This window comes from Chroicocephalus ridibundus, chromosome 2 (genome assembly GCF_963924245.1).
Source record: "Chroicocephalus ridibundus chromosome 2, bChrRid1.1, whole genome shotgun sequence".
Classification (NCBI taxonomy): Eukaryota; Metazoa; Chordata; class Aves; order Charadriiformes; family Laridae; genus Chroicocephalus; species Chroicocephalus ridibundus.
In genome coordinates, this window is record NC_086285.1 from 128,352,168 (window position 1) to 128,372,834 (window position 20,667).

The 20,667-nt window shown below is 40.0% G+C and overlaps 1 protein-coding gene across 5 annotated transcripts in view; it reads right to left on the bottom strand.

Annotated features, from left to right (window-relative positions):
• The window catches only part of TOX (thymocyte selection associated high mobility group box), a 235,932-nt gene that overhangs the window by 20,131 nt on the left and 195,134 nt on the right, over positions 1 to 20,667 (bottom strand). For all 5 annotated transcript variants that reach the window (XM_063326918.1, XM_063326917.1, XM_063326916.1 and 2 more), the window contains exon 6: positions 7,872 to 7,952. In XM_063326918.1, coding sequence (XP_063182988.1) covers positions 7,872 to 7,952 — 81 coding nt within the window. The remainder of the gene's footprint in view (positions 1 to 7,871; positions 7,953 to 20,667) is intronic.

Below are 20,667 nucleotides of genomic sequence, written 5' to 3' on the forward strand. Positions count from 1 at the left end.
CATCTATAATTAGCCGAGGTGGCTCAGAAGAACATCTTCAAATCTAAATATACATTTTGTCATCATCTACAGGGGATTGTCATGGATTCATTCAGGGTATGTAAGTAAAAATGGATGTTTTATGAATGTAACCTGGGTGCATGTGATAAAGGATATGCAACTTTAATTTGATACAAGTGTTTTAATTCCCCAATTGGAAGCACTAGGCTAATAGTGAAATCTAGTTTTATTAACTCACTTCAAAACCAAACACAGTTCCCCTCCAAATCAAAATCTGTCTTCTCTCAAGCTCTAGACATTTCTGCCATGTTTGGCAGAAAATATTGAGAGCATCTCTCGGTTTTTGCACTGCTGCATGTAAAGCTTCACACGATTTAGCCTCAAATCAAATTCATGTCATTAACTTAAATATAGCTTGCTCTATGTTTTCAGCTGCAGTAGATAGTTGGTTTCCTTGCTAGACAAGATGGCTGGATTTGTGTTATTATCAGATTAGACAATTTTTTAAAAAATATATATGTTCACTTACCACATACTCTGATATATCACATACTTGCACAAACATAATTTTATTTATGAATCCTTGGAAATTTCTGACTATATAATAATAAATCCAGAAAGGATGAAAGACCAAGGTATCACAAAAGCATGAAGTACCTGCTGTAAAAGCCTTACATTACAGTTTTCCCAGCTAGGGATTCTAATGTTTAATGGAAAAAAGTAAAAGCTGTACATGTATGTCATCATTCTGGGGTTTTTTTGTATTGTTTTAAGTGCATGAAACCTAACCTTATTTTTTATTTATTGTTTCCATGATGCTTTTACTGAGAACAGCCTGAACTGTTTTACGAAATTCCAAAGCATCTGCATGAACTGGGGATAGATATAATATAGGAACCTGTTGTCTCAAAAAGTGGAAACCAGGTGCCTTTCTGCCAGCAGCAGAAGGGATGCTGCTCTCCTTGCACACAATAGCCAACTGATTACAGCACTGACCAGGGGACACGACAGTTCAGTGGTCTGCTCTGTCAAGAGATATTCAGTATTTTATTTCCAATAGAAATGTCCCAAACCCCAGCAGTTGCTTATTTCAGGGAGGAGTGAGATAGGATATGGTGCTCCCCTATATCTGAAGCTTGGTCACTATGCAGAAATGAATTTGGGATTCATTGGGCCACAGAAAACAAATTGTGGTGAGAGCACACCTGCACAACCACATTTGCTTAGGAGTGAGGAGATGCATGATCTGGGAGAGCTGACGTATTTTTTGCCTTTTTATATATTAGGTAAATGCTCTCACCACATGCACTTACAAAATGGGAAACTAACACCAAGTTTACTGTTTGAGTTTTGGGGTTTAGGTTGGTTTTTTTTTTTTTTTTTTTTTTTAACATGGTCTCCATTTTGCTTTTTATTGGTAGCTCAAACTTTGTCATGTGTATTTACTGCAGTCTCGAACAACTATAATTCTTCAGTCTATTCAATTACATTACAATATAGGCCATGCTGCGCATGTAACACAGGTATTTTGGGTGCCTGGAAACTCTCTGGTTACAAATTGCTGTGCTAAGGGCATTAAGGCAATGCCAGTCTTACTAGATATGACCTTTAGGTTTTTTATGAAACATAATTGCAAGGTGGTAGGCTAGGAAAGCTACATCTGCCATATACTTCAAGAAACAATTTAACATGTCCAAAGGATTTGTACTGTCCACAAAACTGAAAAGCGTCCAATGCATTTGCTGCAATGTCAAGCGAAGACACCACTTCGACTCAGATTCAACATGAAATATGCTTGAGTATTTTGAATTTGAATAATATTCTCCTTGCTGAGAGGTTTTAGCTTCAGCCATAGCTGCTAAAATATGTCTGCATGAAACTTGAAGTTGTGTCACTACACAGAGAGAATTAAAGATTCATTTAGCCAGAGAGAACAAAACAGGGAAAAGAAATTTTCTGTGTACTATTCAAGCAGTTAAACTTGTACTGCTACAGTTAACATACATACATGTATGACTTATATGCACATCTATATTATGCATGTTAAATACATAATGTGCATATATTGTTATATAAATATACATAGATGCACATAAATAGGAAAGTATTTAACATTTACCCATATAAATCTGTATTAAATATATATATATATATATGAAAGATGCAGCAAAAAATCTAATGTCAGCCAGAAAAAAGGCTGGTTAAGCTAGAAAAAGTGCTTGTTTTATGAAAAAGTAAAATTGCGATTCACAGCATTTTATGTAATGCTGTACAAATTACCAGATACCAGAGACTGCATTTCTGGACCTGAATAGTACTAAAAGTTGCAACTAAGGGCAAATATAAAGACACTTGTTTACAATGCAAAGGCTTAGTCAGTACTATAAGCAATATGGCAATCTGCATAGCAGAAGATATAATGCTTTGTAATGGGATTTTTACTTTACATATCAATTCCTACACACATGAACAAACTCAACAACAGCCCCATTAATTTCAATCATTATAAAAAAGGCGAATATACAGGAAATAAATTGATAAATTAAATGGGGATTAATGCATAACTGACATATTTACACAATCATATGTCTACCTTATTTACTGGGTGGTAGCCCTACTTTATAAAGACATCACTAAAGCATTTATAAGCATACTAGACATGGGCTGGCAATTCTGTTACCAAAGTTGCTGGTGACACTTCCACTCTTTTATGTGTGTGTGTGGGAGGGAGGGAGGGAGGGAGGGAGGGAGGAAGACAAAATCCAACCAGAACTGCTCAGCCTTGTCAAGGCTGCACCCAGAGGAAAGCACTGTATGCCTCACCAAACATTTGTGTGCCCTTTCTTAAGGTGCAGTGCAAGAGGGACTTTAACTCTGGTAGGGCCAATAACAGATTGTGCCAAAGATTACTATCTCATCTTCCCATGAAATGACACTCGAATTTATGAACGTGTGTCATCTGAGAAAGCAGGTGAGACTATTCCTCCACATGGGCTTTCCCAGTACTGGTTGCTCTCTATGATGAAGAGCAGGTAGTCTGTCCCTCATAGAATCATAGAATCATTTTGGTTGGAAAAGACCCTTGGGATCATCAAGTCCAACCATCAGCTCCACTCTACAAAGTTCTCCCTTACACCATATCCCTTAACACCACATCTAAACGAGTCTTAAACACATCCAGGGATGGTGACTCCACCACCTCCCTGGGCAGCCTATTCCAGTGCCTAACCACTCTTTCTGTGAAGAATTTTTTCCTAATGTCCAGCCTAAACCTACCCTGCTGCAGCTTGAACCCATTCCCTCTCGTTCTATCGCTAATTACGGGTGAGAAGAGACCAGCACCAAACGCTCTACAGTGTCCTTTCAAGTAGTTGTAGAGAGTGATGAGGTCTCCCCTCAGCCTCCTCTTCCTCAAACTAAACAGTCCCAGCTCCTTCAATCGCTTCTCATAAGATTTATTCTCCAGGCCCTTCACCAGCTTCGTTGCCCTCCTCTGCACTCGCTCCAGCACCTCGATATCTCTCTCATATTGAGGTGCCCAGAACTGGACACAATATTCAAGGTGTGGCCTCACCAGTGCTGAGTACAGGGAGACAATCACCTCCCTCCTTCTGCTGGTCACACTATTTCTAACACAAGCCAGGATGCCATTGGCTTTCTTGGCCACCTGGGCACACTGCTGGCTCATGTTCAGCCGCTTGTCAATTAGAATCCCCCGGTCCTTTTCTGCCAGGCAGCTCTCCAGCCACACTTCCCCAAGCCTGTAGCAATGCATGGGTTGCTGTGGCCCAAGTGCAGGACCTGGCACTTGGTCTTGTTGAAGCACATTCCATTAGCATTGGCCCATCAGTCCAATCTATCCAAGTCTCTCTGTAGAGCCTCCCTATCCTCATGTAGATCAACACTCCCGCTTAGCTTCGTGTCATCTGCAAACTTGCTGATGATACACTGTATGTCCTTATCAAGGTCATCAATAAAGATGTTAAACAGAAATGGTCCCAACACTGAGCCCTGAGGGACACCACTTGTGACAGGCCGCCAGCTGGATTTAACTCCACTGACCACCACTCTTTGGGACCGTCCATCCAGGCAGTGCTTGATCCAGCAGATCGTATGTTCATCCAGGCCATGAGCCACCAGTTTTTCCATGAGAATTCTATGGGGGACAGTGTCAAATGCTTTTCGAAATTCTAGGTAGACAATGTCCACAGCCTTTCCCTTATCCAATAATCGGGTCATCTTGTCATAGAAGGAGATCAGGTTTGTTAGGCAGGACCTGCCTTTCATAAACCCATGCTGACTGGGACTGATCCCCTGCTTGTCCACTCTATGGCTTGTAATGGCACTCAAGATGATCTGCTCCATGACCTGCCCTGGTACCGAGGTCAGACTGACAGGCCTATAGTTTCCTGGATCCTCCTTTCTGCCTTTTTTGTAGATGGGGGTGCTACATTTGCTACCCTCCAGTCCATTGGGACCTCCCCAGTTAGCCATGTTCATCTCCAGTTAGCCATGTTCATCTCCAGTTAATCATGTTCATCTCCAGTTTCCTTCATTATGCACCCATGGCTATAAGTGTATAAGTGTATGAAGTGTATAAGTGTATGGAGAAGAAGTGAGGATGCAGAGGAAAAGAGAAAGATTGGGAAAAGACTGGCTGAAGTAAAGGTTTGCTGTAGGGGAGAAGAAGAAGAGAGAAGAGAAGAGGAGAGGAGAGGAGAGGAGAGGAGAGGAGAGGAGAGGAGAGGAGAGGAGAGGAGAGGAGAGGAGAGGAGAGGAGAGGAGAGGAGAGGAGAGGAGAGGAGAGGAGAGGAGAGGAGAGGAGAGGAGAGGAGGACAAAGGGCTGAGTATCATGGAAAAGCCCACCATCCCCACCTGATACTCCACTCCCACCCCAGAACTTGGGATGGAAACCAATGTTCCTGAATTTCTTTATTCTGATGTCAGGCAGAGGCTAAGAAATCTCCTGGCAAAAGGAGAATTATCCCATTTCTCTGCAATCTTCTATTCTGACTGTTCCAGCATCTCAAATGGCCAAGATGGGTGCAGTGAACTTAACTCCAAGTCTGGTCCACTGGGGTATAACATGGCATATGTCCATTCTTTTGCTTTTTTGAAAAATGAAGACTTGCAAATAAATGCAGAAAAAACATACACAAACACTCACATACAAGCCCTCCACTCACTAGTTGTTTAAAAACTGGCAATACTTAATGAAAAAGGAGGCAGAAACAACATTCAAAAGTTAGGAAACTGGAAGAGCAGCTGCTCTCGGAGGTGCGAGGCATCTGCTGAGCTGGTGGCAGGGGACCTGAGCAGCACCCTTACCTGCTTGTGCCTGTCTCTTCCCATGGGCACAGTCCTCTGGGAGGGGAGAAGGGAGAAAGTTTGGTAATTGGGTAACTCCTATCATTTGGATAGCAAGAACATGTCCTGCTGTGATGCGAAGCACAACTGATCATCTTATAGCTGCCACCCAGCTGACCCTGGAGTCATTGGAGCTCTGCTATGAACATGACGGGTGTAATATTGGTCAAATACTCTGAAAAATGAAGTTCTGGATGTCCCAAGCAGGACACCCAAAATTACTGAAAACCTGATTTCAAGACAATGTAGCTGTGTTTGAAAATATGGACAATACGAAGTTCCTGCTCCAGAGTATTACTGAGAATTTCTTTACACTAAAATGCTGCTGGGAAAATCCTATAAAGAAGCAAGGTTAAACAACATGCAGTAAATACAACACAGGAGCTCCCAGGGTGAACACCTGATTATAAGCGTATGAAATGAGACTCACACAGAGCGTGGCATAAAGTTTAAAACATACTCTGTGAGCAAATCATAAACATTGTATTAAAGCATTTTTGGAAAAGGTATGTTACTTTTGGCATGTCTGAACTTCTGAGAATGAGGTCTTGGAATCTTAATAATATTCCCTAAAAGTAGCTTTTATGGATGATAATATAACACACGGACATAAAAGACCAGATGGACCCCAAACAATCTTAATAATATATTAGACATATTTCTTCATGCTTACATGCTTGTTTAAAGAGCTACAACTCTTCTGGTGCTATATAAATATTTAATAATGATAATTTAGAATATACTGATGTAATATTACATTTGGGTATTTTACATCCTTATTCCAAAATGGACTTACTTTAGTTACATGCCAGCTCTGTTGGATTCATTGAGCGTGTTCATGAGGGTAAGCAATTAATACTCAGCTTCATTAAGTTTATATTTTGATACTTTCCACACTAGAGGAAAACATTACATTATGGGCAGAATTTAAATTGCTTAAAAGTTAAGAAAATGCTCCAGTGCTTCTCTGACTAACAACAAATTTAAATACACGCACAAATGGCTTCACGTACTGAACCGATCAGCAATCTTCCAATTTTTTTTCTAAAAACAAACCTCAGAAAATGCCATAATATACTTTTTTCTCTTTCAAAAAAAAAAAATCAAAACAAAAATATCATGTTTTCTATATGTGCCATTTCAAAATTAAGCTCTATAGAGTGTTATGTAAACAGTCCACAATGTGCTGAATAATGACATCCAAGTTACTTTCACAAGTGAAAAGTTGGCTTCGTACATGTCTTCAAAAATATTGGACTATTTTGAGCTTTTTAGACCTATCTTTGGCAATAAGTGGGCTATTTCCAAAAAATTTGTTTGTGTGCACATGGTACCCTTTCTGAAGGCAATGAGTACTTCGAGAACCAAACAGCCCTAAGACAGAAATTAAAGGTACCCTGTAAATTACTTTAACTATATGCATTAGTATTTATGACGGTAGCTATGAAATAAAAATGCATAAGACACAACCCCCCAAAATGAATGAGGTAACACCCATATTTCAGACTTTTCAATTCAGAACAAACACTGACCAAATACTAAGATAATGTAGAAAGATGCATAAAAGGTCCTTGTATGGCTAACCCTATAGTCTTCCCCCGAAAATGTGTACAAATTAGTATAAGATACAGAAAACATTTAAAACTAACAGAAAGTTCTACTCATGTCACATATGCTAGTCCTTCATACTGCCATCTTTACTTCTAAAATTAATTTTATTTATGTAAGAACAAAATATATCTAAATTTGTTTTGACAGAGCCAAACCAAGTGATTCTTATTGGTATGATTCTGAAGTTGCTCAATTGGTTTTCACATTGACACAGTGCAATAATTTCACATTCTTCTGCATATTTTAAAGTCTATTACAAATTTTAAAGAGTCTATTACAAAATTATGGGCACTAAGAATGTTTGCATAAATCAACTTAGAAAGTTGCTACTAGCTGCGTACTGGAGACACACCGGTGTGTTCCAGTGTAAGAGCCTTACTTCCAGTATAAGACCTATGCTGTGCTCACACAAATTGCTTGCTGGATGTAAAATGGAAATTCTTATGAAAATTTGCTATGTGAGCTGAGCTTGACTTTTTCTGTACTGTGATTGCAAGGTAAAAAACTACTTTAAAAAAACCCCAAAACCAAAGCCAGGCATTTTGTGTATTATATATTTTTTTTCCCTTATAGGTAGAACAGTGACTGCCTGGCATGGCATGTTTGTTACACTGAGGTCTTTTTACCGGTATCTATCTCCTTCCTCTGTTGAACTGTGATTATACTCCTGGACTGGAGAAGTGCTGTCTCTACGACAGGAAGGGAAAGGATATCTTTTCATGGAGAGATGACTGTTTTTATTGAGCATTTGCACCTTAAACCTAAGTTTAAGGTGATAACAAACAAGGCTGTTTGCGCTAAATACGATGGTGCTCAGCACCATATAAATGCTGAAAATGGTTTGCAATATGTCACTATATATATGTGTGTATGTATATACATTATGTGTTACCTTGGATACAAGGCTTGCTCTGTAGGCAGCTAACTGCTTCAGATACTCCTTCTTGGCAGCTTCAGTTTTCTTTTTGTATACCTAAAAACAAAGAGTGTCACATTGGTAAATTAATCTGGTTTTGTTTTTATACATCACCGGTGTGTCTCATGCATCTTCATGAAGTCTTTCTAAGTAAATAGCCTTTCCTCCTCATATTGCTTAAAGAGTGAAATAATAAACATCAAATATTTTAAAGAAAATATTGTTCCAACTGTGGAACACCCTTTATCTACCCAGCAGTACTGAAAAAACAATATCCCTCATAGCATCTCAGTTTTAATTGTTCAAAGTGAAGCGTGGGGCGTACTGGAAAATGGGACCTTTAGGGATGGGGGCAGGCAGGCATGCGCCTCTCCACTGGCTTCCACTTGTGAGTCGAGTTAAAACCTTCGGGGGAAGACGAGAATGTGCAGAAAGACATTTGAGCTAAATGACGGCACCACACAGATCAGCCAAGCAGCTTTCTCTCTTCCCCGGATAAACTGTTGGGGGCAGTCAAAGAAGCTCCATGGAGCTGCTAAGGATAATAAATGTTAGTCATTATTCCAGTCTTGATCCCATATCGGTCTAATTAACTTCTCAGGAGCATGGATCTATTTCTGTACATTTCTCTCAACTCAACAAATTATTTTAAATGCGGCATGTGCACAATCTCATAATAGATTAAAGAGCTCGGAGAATCACTTCAATTTTGCCCAGATTTCAAGATCAAAGATTATCTGCAGGGTTAGGCAGGACCTCATAGCACTACAGTAACATGATGTTAGAAAAGTGTACGTAGATATTTAGGGTTGAAAGTTTTCAGGAAGAGAACCAGTTTCTGACCTGTGGAGCCTAGCTAATGACTTGCTCTTAGCCATGTCAGCAACAGATTCAGGAACAAGTCATCATTTCTCTTTGCAAGTATTATAATGTGTTTCTCAACACTTCATGGGTTTTTTTTCTAAAAGGATATACTTAGGAGCCATGCAATCATCTTGGCTTCATGTAACTAAGCAGGACTGACTCCTAGACTTCCATGTTGCAGGGAAATGCTTAAAAAACGTCTAAACAGAAGGTTTAAAAGTAAAGGAGACAAATTAAGGGAAAGAAAATTTGCTTTTTTTATTGCTGTTATATTTCACAATTTTTAAGTCATATGCCCAAGGCAGAGATTAATTCATATGTTCATGGAATTTGGGATTCACAATATTATACAAAATGGAACTGTAGCTTTGAGTCTCTGCTGTCCACCTCTGCAGCCAAGTGCACAACCTGGGCACCTGTGGAAAGCATCCATGAAGAGAGTAAAGACTATCCACCTTCCCACTCTGCACTGCCTAGTTAATCAGGCGACTGGGCAAAAGATGGGCAAACTATTAATGACAATTTTGAGGTGTTCTCCTGAATTCCACAGCTGAAAAACATCTCTGCCCCAGAAGAACAAACTTTACGGAACTTTAAAGTGATCTCTTTTGATCTTCCAGTGCGCTAGTAAAACCAGAGCAGTCCGGTAATGGAGAGGACCTGGCAGCAGAGAGCGCGCCCACGGAGGACAATACAGTTGCAGATTACAAAGACAGAGTGGTAGTGTCAGGCTGTAAGGATCCAGTACAACATCATTTTTATAAAGAACGTGCTCGTGAAACATTTTTTGTTTCACTGAGGCTTTGCTTTCAGAGACAGAACAATCCTCAGATACAGGCTGGCAAAACTCTGAGGCTCCCTAAAAGGATTAAAGATTTTGCTTCCCAGGGAAGCAAAAGATCATAATGGAAACAGAGAAGTCTTAGGCTTCTAAAATTGTAAATATAAAGAGAGAGAGGAAAAAAAATTGGTTTTAGCTGTGCAGCTCTATCTGTGCACCCTTGTAATTTCTCCAGATTAAGATAAATATATACTGTTGGCTGATCTCCTATTGTTTTGCAAAAAAAAAAATGGTAGCAGTTTGCTTTTTAAGTTGTAATCACTTGTGATTATTAGGGAAATGTGCTGTTTGTTTTGGAAATGAATAAAAAAATTAGACAACGATCTGTTCCTAGCTGCTAAAACGAATTTAGCTTGACCTACAGAACAAAGACTAAGTTATACCGCTTTGTATATTGCAATGCCTCTGCATCATTCTGATAGCCAGTTTAAAAAACAGAGCTGAACAAAGACTTTTACACAGAATAATGATCTTCAAAAGATCATGTATCTACTGCTTCCACATTGGGGTTTATTTTGCATTACACAAATATAAAAAATATACACTCCTGCTGTGCTTTTACAGTCACAGCATATTGGAAGAGTCCTCTGGGACCTGACTTTTCCTTCAAATAGTCATATTGCACAAGGTTAACTCAATAACATGAAGCTAACAACAGTTCTGTAAATGTCCATCTAAAATATCACTACTTCATAGGAAGATCATCGTACAGCTGCTATTTAATTACTTCCTACGTCTACATCTACCATGTTTGGTGTACACACGGCCTTGGTCTCTTTTCTTGGGTCTTCTGGTGAGCCAGTAATAGTCACGTGAACACCATGTCTTCCATGGTAATATAAACACTAACCATAAGGTCATTACAGTAAAAAAGTCTTTCCTGGATGGGGAAAGGTTTTTGATGACCCCGGCCTGCTTTGATGTTTTGCATTGGCCAGAATGGTCCCTGCAGGCTGGCTTGTCTGGAGGGTGGTCAGCTCACCCCGCTTCATCCTTGTAAAGTCTTCTGAGGAGAACAGCTTGAGCTCTCACTGCCTATACGCTGTTGTCCTTTTGAAGATGCCCACTGCTTAGGTCAGCATACAAGTGGGCTGATGATCCTCATGTTAGTTTTGGAAATTTTGATTGGTCCTGGCTTTATACTAAAAATTAGGGTAAGTTCCTGTCTGGGGAGTTGTTCATTTTCATGAGTAACAACAAGGTCTGGCTGTCAATATTTTTCTCTGAAGGCAAATGAACGCGGCCCTGACAGTGGGTACCAGTTCACTAACTCTGCGCTAGACTGGACTTGTACTGAGGGCTTATGAAGGCAGGGCAAGTGGGGAGCGTCCTCGGCATTTGTAGCAGCACCTCAAACAGGTATGAGCAAGTCAGCTGCCTCTCCCAACCTCTTTTTTTTTTGCAGCTGTGAGAATTTTTCACCCTCGGGCTTAAATAGTTTTGTGTTGTAGCAAGTACAACAGAGTTGCATCCTTGCAGCACTTCTCGGGAGGAAAAAGGCTTGTGTCGTCATCCAAGTGTGCTCGAGAAAACAGGTGACGCTCTTTTGAGTTTCATGCTTAAGATAGCGCCAAATTTGGAAACACATCATTTCCAATAATACATTAAATATTTTTCCTGTAACAAGAAGCAGGCTTCTGTTCTGTTGCTTATCTACAGTGAATAGTGGCATTATTTAATTTTATTTTTAACATCTCAGAAATCTCTTATAAGGTCATTTTCCCCTACTCCGTCAAGCAAGCAACAATTATTAAATAAGTAACTTGACAGGAGCATATACTTATGGAATTAAGTCATTTCTAGCTTGCTTTAATTCAATTAACATGATAATTGAATGTCAACTGATTGTCATTCAGGCAGTAAAGGCCCATTCTGATTCAGCAGCAGATTTGTTTCCTTACAAAATACTTTATTTTCTATATTGTCTCAGTTGTGGAAATTGAATGTTGGAAGAAAAAACATCATTTCTGTATATGCAGGGTGGGTCAGCTTAATTTATTCGTATTCTCTTCAGCTTGTTATAGAAACCCCAAAACACTAAGATTACATTCATTTGTCTACAAATGGAAACTACTGGCATTATTTTCCTACTGTGCTTCGTGAACGCAAATTTACACAGCATAATACACAGGTTCTTAGTTTACTATTTAATTACATTTCCAAAGTGCACTCAGTAAGGTAGCTTCAAGTTCTCTTACACTGTTTAGCAAAACATGCAGCGAGTCAGATGATACTTTCCAAAAGGAGGAAGTATGAAACTCTACCTTGTACACATAAATATATAAGATAGCATTTGAATTAGCCTACTAGGGAAAACGAATGCCCTGTGCTCCCCCATTGTGAACATAACAGCCTGGGCTGACCATACATGGGGGCTACCAGTGCTGTAGCAGCCTACATCAAGGGCTGAACTCTTTTTATTAATAGTGATACACATCCTTAAACCGACTGCCCCAAAGTTTTATTTGGAGATACAGGGGTTGTGGGTTATATGGTTAGCCACAAGCACTCACAAATACTAGATTTACCCAATTAAAACCACAGAATCATAGAATGGCTTAGGTTGGAAGGGACCTTAAAGATCATCTAGCTCCACCTCCCCTGCCATGGACAGGGACACCTCTGACTGCACTTCTGTTTTATGATGCCAACTTCTGGTCATGTTTTGCTTTATATATTTTAACTGCTGCTTAGGTTCCTGTCTTTCTGGATCAAAAATTCCTTGAGGCAGGCTTTGTGTCTCCTGTGCTCTTCTACATGTTGGATAATATGAAACTCATCACCGATACGTGTAACTAAAATATACCTGTAATGCCTTAAGCCAAGTTTTTGTTCTGGTTAGTCATCTTTTCCCAATGAACTTCCTCTCAACTTGCTTCTGGATGATTACCAACACACCACAGCACACTGTGCAGCGGGACTCCTATCTTGTCCCATGTGGCTTGCACCCTTGTTCCCTCAGGGGAAGAGATCTTCCTTCCCCCAGTCATCATCACAAGAGCCAAAACAGGCACTCAAACATCTGCAAACATGTCCTCAGTTTGGATTATCGGGTTCTAATAGAAGAAGGCAGCACTGACTACAGTCCCCTTTGATACTAGAGACTTGGAGACAGTGAGTTAAGCTGACTGATGCTCTTAGGAGAAAAAGAGACTTTCAGAATTTGTGCCTCATGGTAGTCTGAAAAAACTTTGTGTCTCCTAGCTGACAAAGCACATTATGAAGAACCATGCTACTTCCCTGGCTTTGCCTAAATAGCTGTGCAAGGATGACTGACAAAGAAGGGGAAGTTTTCAGTTTATATCTTGTGGATGTCTCCTTTGAGCTGACACTTGCAAGTGAGTTATATTTGTCTTTTTAAAATGATGTAAAGGTGCCCACGTTTGTTTTGATGGAAGTGTTCCATAAACCCCCCAAAACAGTATATGCAAAAATAGCAAATCAAAAAGCAACATGACCGATTTTGACTTTTTGGTCTCTGCCGTGTTATTACCCATGGGAGTGTCATTTTCACAGGCTGCATTTAAAGGAATGGCATCTGATAAAATACGGTAGGCTGCAATCCAGAATTAAATTCCACATTCAGATTGTCGTTCCTGGCCCTACATACCTACGCTCATAGAGAAAACTTGCATTTATTTCCAAGTGGGAGACATATCTCTAGTTTTAATCTTCTGATTTTGCAGCAAAGGCACCTAGAGCTGCACACGCTCGTCTAAAATATGGAGAGAGATATTCCCACAGCAGTCAGAAAAAAAAATCCTCAGAATTGCTTAATGGATACTGAAATATGTTACCATTTGATTTTTAATCTAGGTACATACAGCAACAGAAAGAGGCCCAGGGCTAGCTATATGGCTCAGCAGTCTCTTTGACTGCAGAGCATGAAAAAGACACTGATGACATATTAGAGGCTTAGGGGAAAGAATTCAGTCTTTCTGGCATGCAGGGGAAAGATCACAGGCCAAATTCAGCTCTAGCACACACAGTGAGACTCGACGGAGATCACTGGAAATTGCAGCCATTTGTGCCAGGCCTAAATTTGACCTTATAGGCTTGATGCCTGCAGCTTACAGGAACAGGACTCTACATTTTATCAGAAGCATGTTGGATGAAAGTTGGGTACAAAACAAACGACATTAAATATATGATTTATGTGGTGATTATTTGCACTTGCTGGTACTCTTTTTTTTTTTAAAAAAAAAAAAAGGATGTGAGCCTGAATGGAGGATAATAATTGGGCCTAAATCCAGTTTTGTAGGTATATGATTTAAAGCCATGTTTCTATCGAGCTCGAATGTATGGATAAAGGATGGGGAAGAAGAATGAGTAGAAAATGAAGGCTATTACTTAAGCATGTTGCTGTGGCAGTACTTGGAATCCGAGGTCCTTTTGGCCCAGTTCCTTCCAAGTACAAGATGAAGGTGAAGTGCAGTTACAGTAAACGTTCATAACTCAGTGGCCATGTTTGGTACTTATCTAGAAGCCGTGTCTGTGGTACATAGAAAACGGACATTAGGAATTCACCCCGGGCAGGGAAGTGTCTGATGTTCCCCGAGACTTCAGTGCTCCTAGGAGGCTGCAGGAAGACCAAGCTGCCAGGTGGGCTGGGCAGGAGGCCAGCAGACAATAGCCCATATCACCCCATACGGACTCAGATGCGACAGCTATTATGGTGATCTACATTATTTTTATACATTTTTTTTGCGGCAGAGGGGAAGTTTTCCCATCCTGAGTGCACAGTGCGGCCCTGCTCGGCCCAGCGCTGGGTGGGAGAAGGAGGCGCCAGCTGCCATTAGTCCTACAGCAAAAATGCACTGCAAACAGGGGGCTTGAGATGGCCCCCTTCCAAAGTCAGTGGACGTTAAGGGGTTCAAGGTGGAAGCCAGGGCAATAGAACAATCTGAAGATACAAATTTATATATATGAATAGGTTCATACATAGAAATGAGTTTGTATCTGTGCGTTTGTGTGCCCCATCCCTGGAGGTGTTCAAGGCCAGGCTGGATGGGGCTTTGAGCAGCCTGGTCTAGTGCGAGGTGTCCCTGCCCATGGCAGGGGGGTTAGAATTAGATGATTTTTAAGTTCCTAAACCATTTTATGACTCTATGATTCTATTGTTGGCCCATTTGCATTCCAGCTCATTAAGCCCAGCTGCTTGCAGAGGAAAGGAGAAGGAGCAGACACCAGGCTGAGAAGCAGTTGTTTTAAACTCTTCACGCATTCATCTTCAAAGAGGAGAAGCAATTTCGGTACAGAAGTTTGTCAAGAGAAACAGTGGACGTCCCAAACAGGCCTAAGGTGCGACACTGGCAAAAGAGACTTTGCCCGTGCCAGCAGCTGGGAGGGGAGGTGCGAGGTTGCTCTCTGTTGTGACTATTCCTGAATCCATTTTGCTTGTAATTCACTTTGGCAGTGTGCGCACACAGATGTGCCTTCGCTTCCTATTCTCATTTAGAAAAATAAAACAAAGCTAAATTTAAACCTTGCGTGGTTGTTTATCTACTAAACTGAAAGTACATTCTCATCCTCTTACAAGCATGTTAAAGTTATTCCTTGGAGACTGCTTCATTAGCATGGAGACAATAAAAAAAGAAGATCCTTTTTAAAGAGGGAACAAGAGGTAGGTAAGGATCTGTGTAAATATATGAGCATATATAAGAGTGAATAATCTGTAAATTTATGTTTTCATCATGCTACTGACGACCTTGACCTGATGGTCTGTGTATCCTCTGGAACTATTACAGCAGCCACATTGCAGTCTCTGAACTGCCTGATGTCCTGACACCAGCCAACCCACGTGCACAGCCGCGCAATGGGAATGCCATGGCTCTTCTACCCATGGCTCATTTGTCACATCAAGAGATGGGAGAACTACATGGCATCATGCCCCGTGACGGAGGGGGAGCTAGGTTACGTGCCCCCAGAGGCCAGGCAGAGCCAAGGCCTCTTAAAACACCGATCTTGGGTCCATTTTGATATGAGTTGTGGTGTCTCATGTCACAAGAGAAGCTTTGGAGACATGAAGTGTTGGCCAGCATTACTTGTAAAGCCCCTCCTGATCTACCTGATTCAACCCACCACTGGATAATGTGCTGCTATGTTAAAAACTTCCCTTAAAAGATCAAAAGAGAAACCTATAAAACACGCTTTGTTATTTTTCATGCCCAAATCAGTCTGGGTTATTTTTAGGGACCAAAATAGAAAACCTTGAAAGCTCGTAGGTTATAGCAAAAATGGTAGCTGCATCACAAACATTGACACTAATGCATGAGGACTTCAATTTTCTTAAGTATTGGTAACATACAATCCAAGTTCCATCAGATGTTAAAGAATAAACTGCAGCTTTTATCTAGTGGGTCTTTGAGCACCAATGAGGAGTAAATGATTTGATTTTGTGAGCTCCAAGGATTTGTCAGCTGCCTCATAAGTATAATTCTGGCTCTTCATATTCCTGCTGCTTCTAATTTAGCAGGACAGGCTCATAATTGAAGCAAATTAACTATTTACACTTGCCACTTCTACCAGGGGAAGAGGACACATCAGCAGGAAAGAATGAGTGGGAAATTAAATTCTTCCCACTTGTGTCAGATCTGCCCTTATATAAACACATTAACAGTAATTTCACGAGGCGTCAAACATAGGAATAAATACTGAGGGATAAAATAATGAGGTGTTGCTATTGAGCTGAACTGTTTCAGCTAATATTACTGTGTATGAATTATGCAGCCTGAAAGAAGGCATATGTTACAGCACTCAAAGAGTCGCTTTGCCTGCTCCTTCTGATCATTAGGTTTTGGGTTCCCTAGGTGAATCCATCCTTCTTCCCACTGCAAGGCCAGTGCAACGTCTAAGTAAACACTCAGAAACACATACACGCACATACACACACACGTATGCACACTAAGCTGTTCACAGGAGGCCAAATTCATTCCTGCTAGAATTCTAGTTAAGTCTCTGAAGTTACACCAGAGATTAATTTTGTTGAATGTTGAATAGACATTCAATTCCATTTTTAGAATAATAGCACATTTATTAAGGTCTTTGGCTGAAGTTTTAAAGTTACACTAATGTAAACAAGAACATTTTGTTTGTAATTTGCCACATCTATTACAGCTTTACTAGGACTCCAATTAGAAACTTAAGGTTCATTTAGTACACACACATCTGGTACTGATTTAAAATGACTTTCCTTTTGCATCTAAGGACAGAAAATGACCTAAGTAGCCTTTTTACCCAGTTTGAACCAGCATTCTGTCTGAAAGCCAGAGACTCGACCATTTAGCATGCTGAACCCTCTTTCCTGGGGGCTGTTTTTCTCCCCTTTACAGTAAAAATGTGTGCAAAGGGCAAAGATGTACATAAAGAAGCTATAAAAACAGGATGCACAGAAGTATAGTACTGACTAAGGAGACAACAGCGTTTGTGATTGTAAAGGAGGAACTAGAAAAGCCACTGAAAATATCCCTGTGCTATGGCTACACCACTGAGGAGAATGTACCTCAACACACTACTGCTACAGCTGCTTTCCATTCACAGGTTTATTAATCTGAACCATTTTAGAAAACTTTTACAGTGAAAAATTAAGGAAAATGCACAGTCCCTGCTTCTGATCATGTATAATTATTGTACCTAATTCAGAATTTGAGAAGAAACTATGACAAAGTCCACCATGACCATTAAAGTCCCTTTAATTTCTAGACTCCTCTGTGTAGATAGATTTGGATAAATAAAACACAGGCACACACCAGCATTGTTTGCAAATGGCCCTTGTAAGCTCAGAAATTAATGGGAACAGTTATAGCATATGACCCCAAAATGAAAATGTCTTCATATTGTAAAATGAGGGTGGAAGTACAGTGGTATCTGTTTTAATCTAATAAATTGCAATATCTTCACAGTAAGAACATCAGAGTATGGCCCATTTTAAGTATAACTCCCCCCTAACTTCAGTAAGGCACCCACTATCATCTAGTTGATAATAACATTTTCTTTTTTGTCACTCAAATCCTATTTTCTCACACAACATTTTCTTAGTTTCTTCACAGTTTGAAAAACATATGTGGGTCTTGCACAAACCCTTTCAAGCTGCAGTCTAATAAGCCAGGTTATCGAAATTTTGTTGCAAAGGCTTGGACACACATATACTGCCCTTAGGTCATTACTGCACTGAGTTTCAATACCTTTATTTATTCTGCGGTCAATCTTCAGGAACGAACAAGAAGAATTCTATGCATTTCGGAAAAAGCTGGCTCAAGTCGTAGGAACAAAGAAGATTTCATTTTGGCATGAAAACTTGAGGTTATTCTTCTTTCTCAATAGCTGCATTATATTCTACTTTCTGATTCATTTATATTTACTATTTAAATAGTAAAAGGAGTTCCAATTCAGGAAACATAATTTGGAAACATAATTCTATTTAAATTCCAGAATAAGCATTAGCTTCCAAAACATAAAAGCCAGAAGCTTTATGATAATTGAATCCTTTTCAGCAAGTATAATTTATCAATAAAGCATTCCTCTAATGATGTTATTGTTTCTTTATTTAACTATTTTTGAATTTCTGAAGCTTCTTCAATGCCAAATTCCAAATGCTACATTAATCATTTGTATTTTTAGAGTCCAATTTTCCTACCAGAGACATAGGTTTCATAACAGTTACTAATGCTCTGGATCTGAAAAATTAGGCCTTTAAAATACAGACTATCTAGTCAGTTAAGATGTCTTGTAATCATTACTTTGTACTATTAGATCCCTAATGGAATAAAGAATGAGTTTAAATTTATTCTAGAAAATAGGATTGCCAGTTTTTTTAAATAGGGACTATCTTTTATTCTTTTTGTACAGTGCTAGATTAGAAAGGGCCTGGGCCTGGAGTTTTAACAATGCGCTTAATAGATGATAATGAATAGGCAAAATGAGTCAAAGAGCAACAAAGATATGCTAACCCAAACTCTTGGAATAATTGGCTTAAAAATCTAGTTGCAGCCATTTTTTCATGGATGTGTCATGTGGATTCCATAATACATCATTCCGCTGTGTTCCAACTTAAATTAAGGACAACAGAGATAAGGAAAATAAATTTTGTGCTGCTGTTCCAGTGTAGGACTTATTCAATTATTGCTTTCAACCACGAATAAGAAATCCAAGTTAAAGCTGGAAATTTAGGGTTGTATGCACTTTTCTTAAACAGAATTCTATGGAAAGACTTCAATTTTCTGCTCATACTACTAACGTGACAACCTCAAAGGAAATGCGCGTTTTATAGTCTTTTAGGTTTATCTCCATTATATGGTCTTGGATTATTATTCATGAAGTCAAGTTTTCTGCGTTGTAAGCAGAGTGAATATTACGGAAGGAAATACTGCACCACTGCAACAGCCACAAATTAAGGATCGTTGTGAAAAATGCTGGAGAAAACCATGCACAAGATCTCATGAAAGAAATAATTTTTGCTTGATGTCATCACTAGAGAGATGTAAGATTAACTAGAGAAGATTAACTAGAGAAGTCCAGGTCTCTCTCTGTCTTTCACCATTTCAGGAAAATCTGGATCCACAGTCCCCCAGGCAAGCAAAATGGGTCCAAGATACAGCGCTAACAACTTGGAGCACCCCCGAGGTATGTGTTCAGATGTCCAGATTTCTACACAGGGAGTGATTCTGGGCAAGGACCTTTCTTTAGAATAGGAACCAATTTAAGCCAGATACCGCAGTCTACAGTTTCTCAGCTTTGGCCGGAGGTCCCGGCCAAGCACAGCAGGGACAGACAGCAGGCTGCTTCTTGCACGTTTGGGCAGTCTGTTGAGCAATGGCTACTCCTGGTGGGGCTCAGCACTGCCCCTCCTGTTGGCTGTCAGGGATGTCGGACAAGGAGGAATGGCATCAAACCTCTTGCTTGTTAACTTAACCAAAAGCATAGTCCATATTTTTTCTGAGTCAAAAGTGAGCACCCATTATCATGGTCTCTAAAAATAATGTTCGACTATGACAGAACTGCTGTACTGGGAAGGTCTAAACAGCCTGTCAGATTTAGGACGTACCTTTGGCCTTTGCTGGAATATTAAAAAAGGAAGAAAGAGAAAACACAACAAAGTAACCCTAATGTGCCACTCCAAGTGAATTTTCTGATCCCTGCATGCATAAAGTTACCTTTCCTCCAGCTAAACCTTCCAAATACTGATCTTATTCAACAGCGGATACTAAACAGAATAAGCTTTTTTTTTTTTTTTAATTAGTCAATGACTGACGAATCTTCATTCTTACTACACTGCTATCTTTAACAGGGATCTAGATGTACCGGTTATTAGCAAAGTAAAACTTTTTTTTTTCAAGCCCAAATGATTTTACCTACCAACAAATCATAACAAAAATTTCCTTTTAATTCTTAGCCTTATTAACTATAATTTTGTAATAATAACACGCTCAATGGGAATGAATGAGATGCAGTTTTGTCCCAGTACTTTTCCAGTTTCTGTGCTGCCATCGACCCCCACCCAGGTCTCCTGCAGCCAACATAACTCTTACTCAGCATATCCTTTCCCTCCATATCTGTTTCTTGCTTAAAGTTTCCCTTTCTTTATCTACCCAATCCATTCTGTTGGCAGTTAGTAAAAATACAACCAATAACAGCAGAAAAGCAATGGTATGCAACAGCAAGGATCAACGGTATTTGCCAACCATCACCACGTGAACGTGATGAGCTTCCAGAGTTTCCCACTTTCACATAGCATCCGGCTAACTCGGAAGGATTTCTGCAAGGGTTCAGATCCAGCTCTGCTGACCTCATTGCAGAACCAAGGCCTTTCCATGGCAGACGGAAGTAACTATGTGATGGGACTTCCACAGCCCACGTGTATGCTGGAGGATACCCCAGAACACTGTCAATTTGGCAGCATCCACTCTAGGTCTCTTTGAGTCAAAGCACCTGCAACTCCTTTCATAAAAGCCAGGTGGGTTGGGAGAAGATGTGAACCCAGCTCCCCTTCCGGCATCGTGGGGCAGGGAAACATCTGCAACTGGGAGCTCAGATATACGTCAGGTCCCACTGCACAGATATAATTTTTGG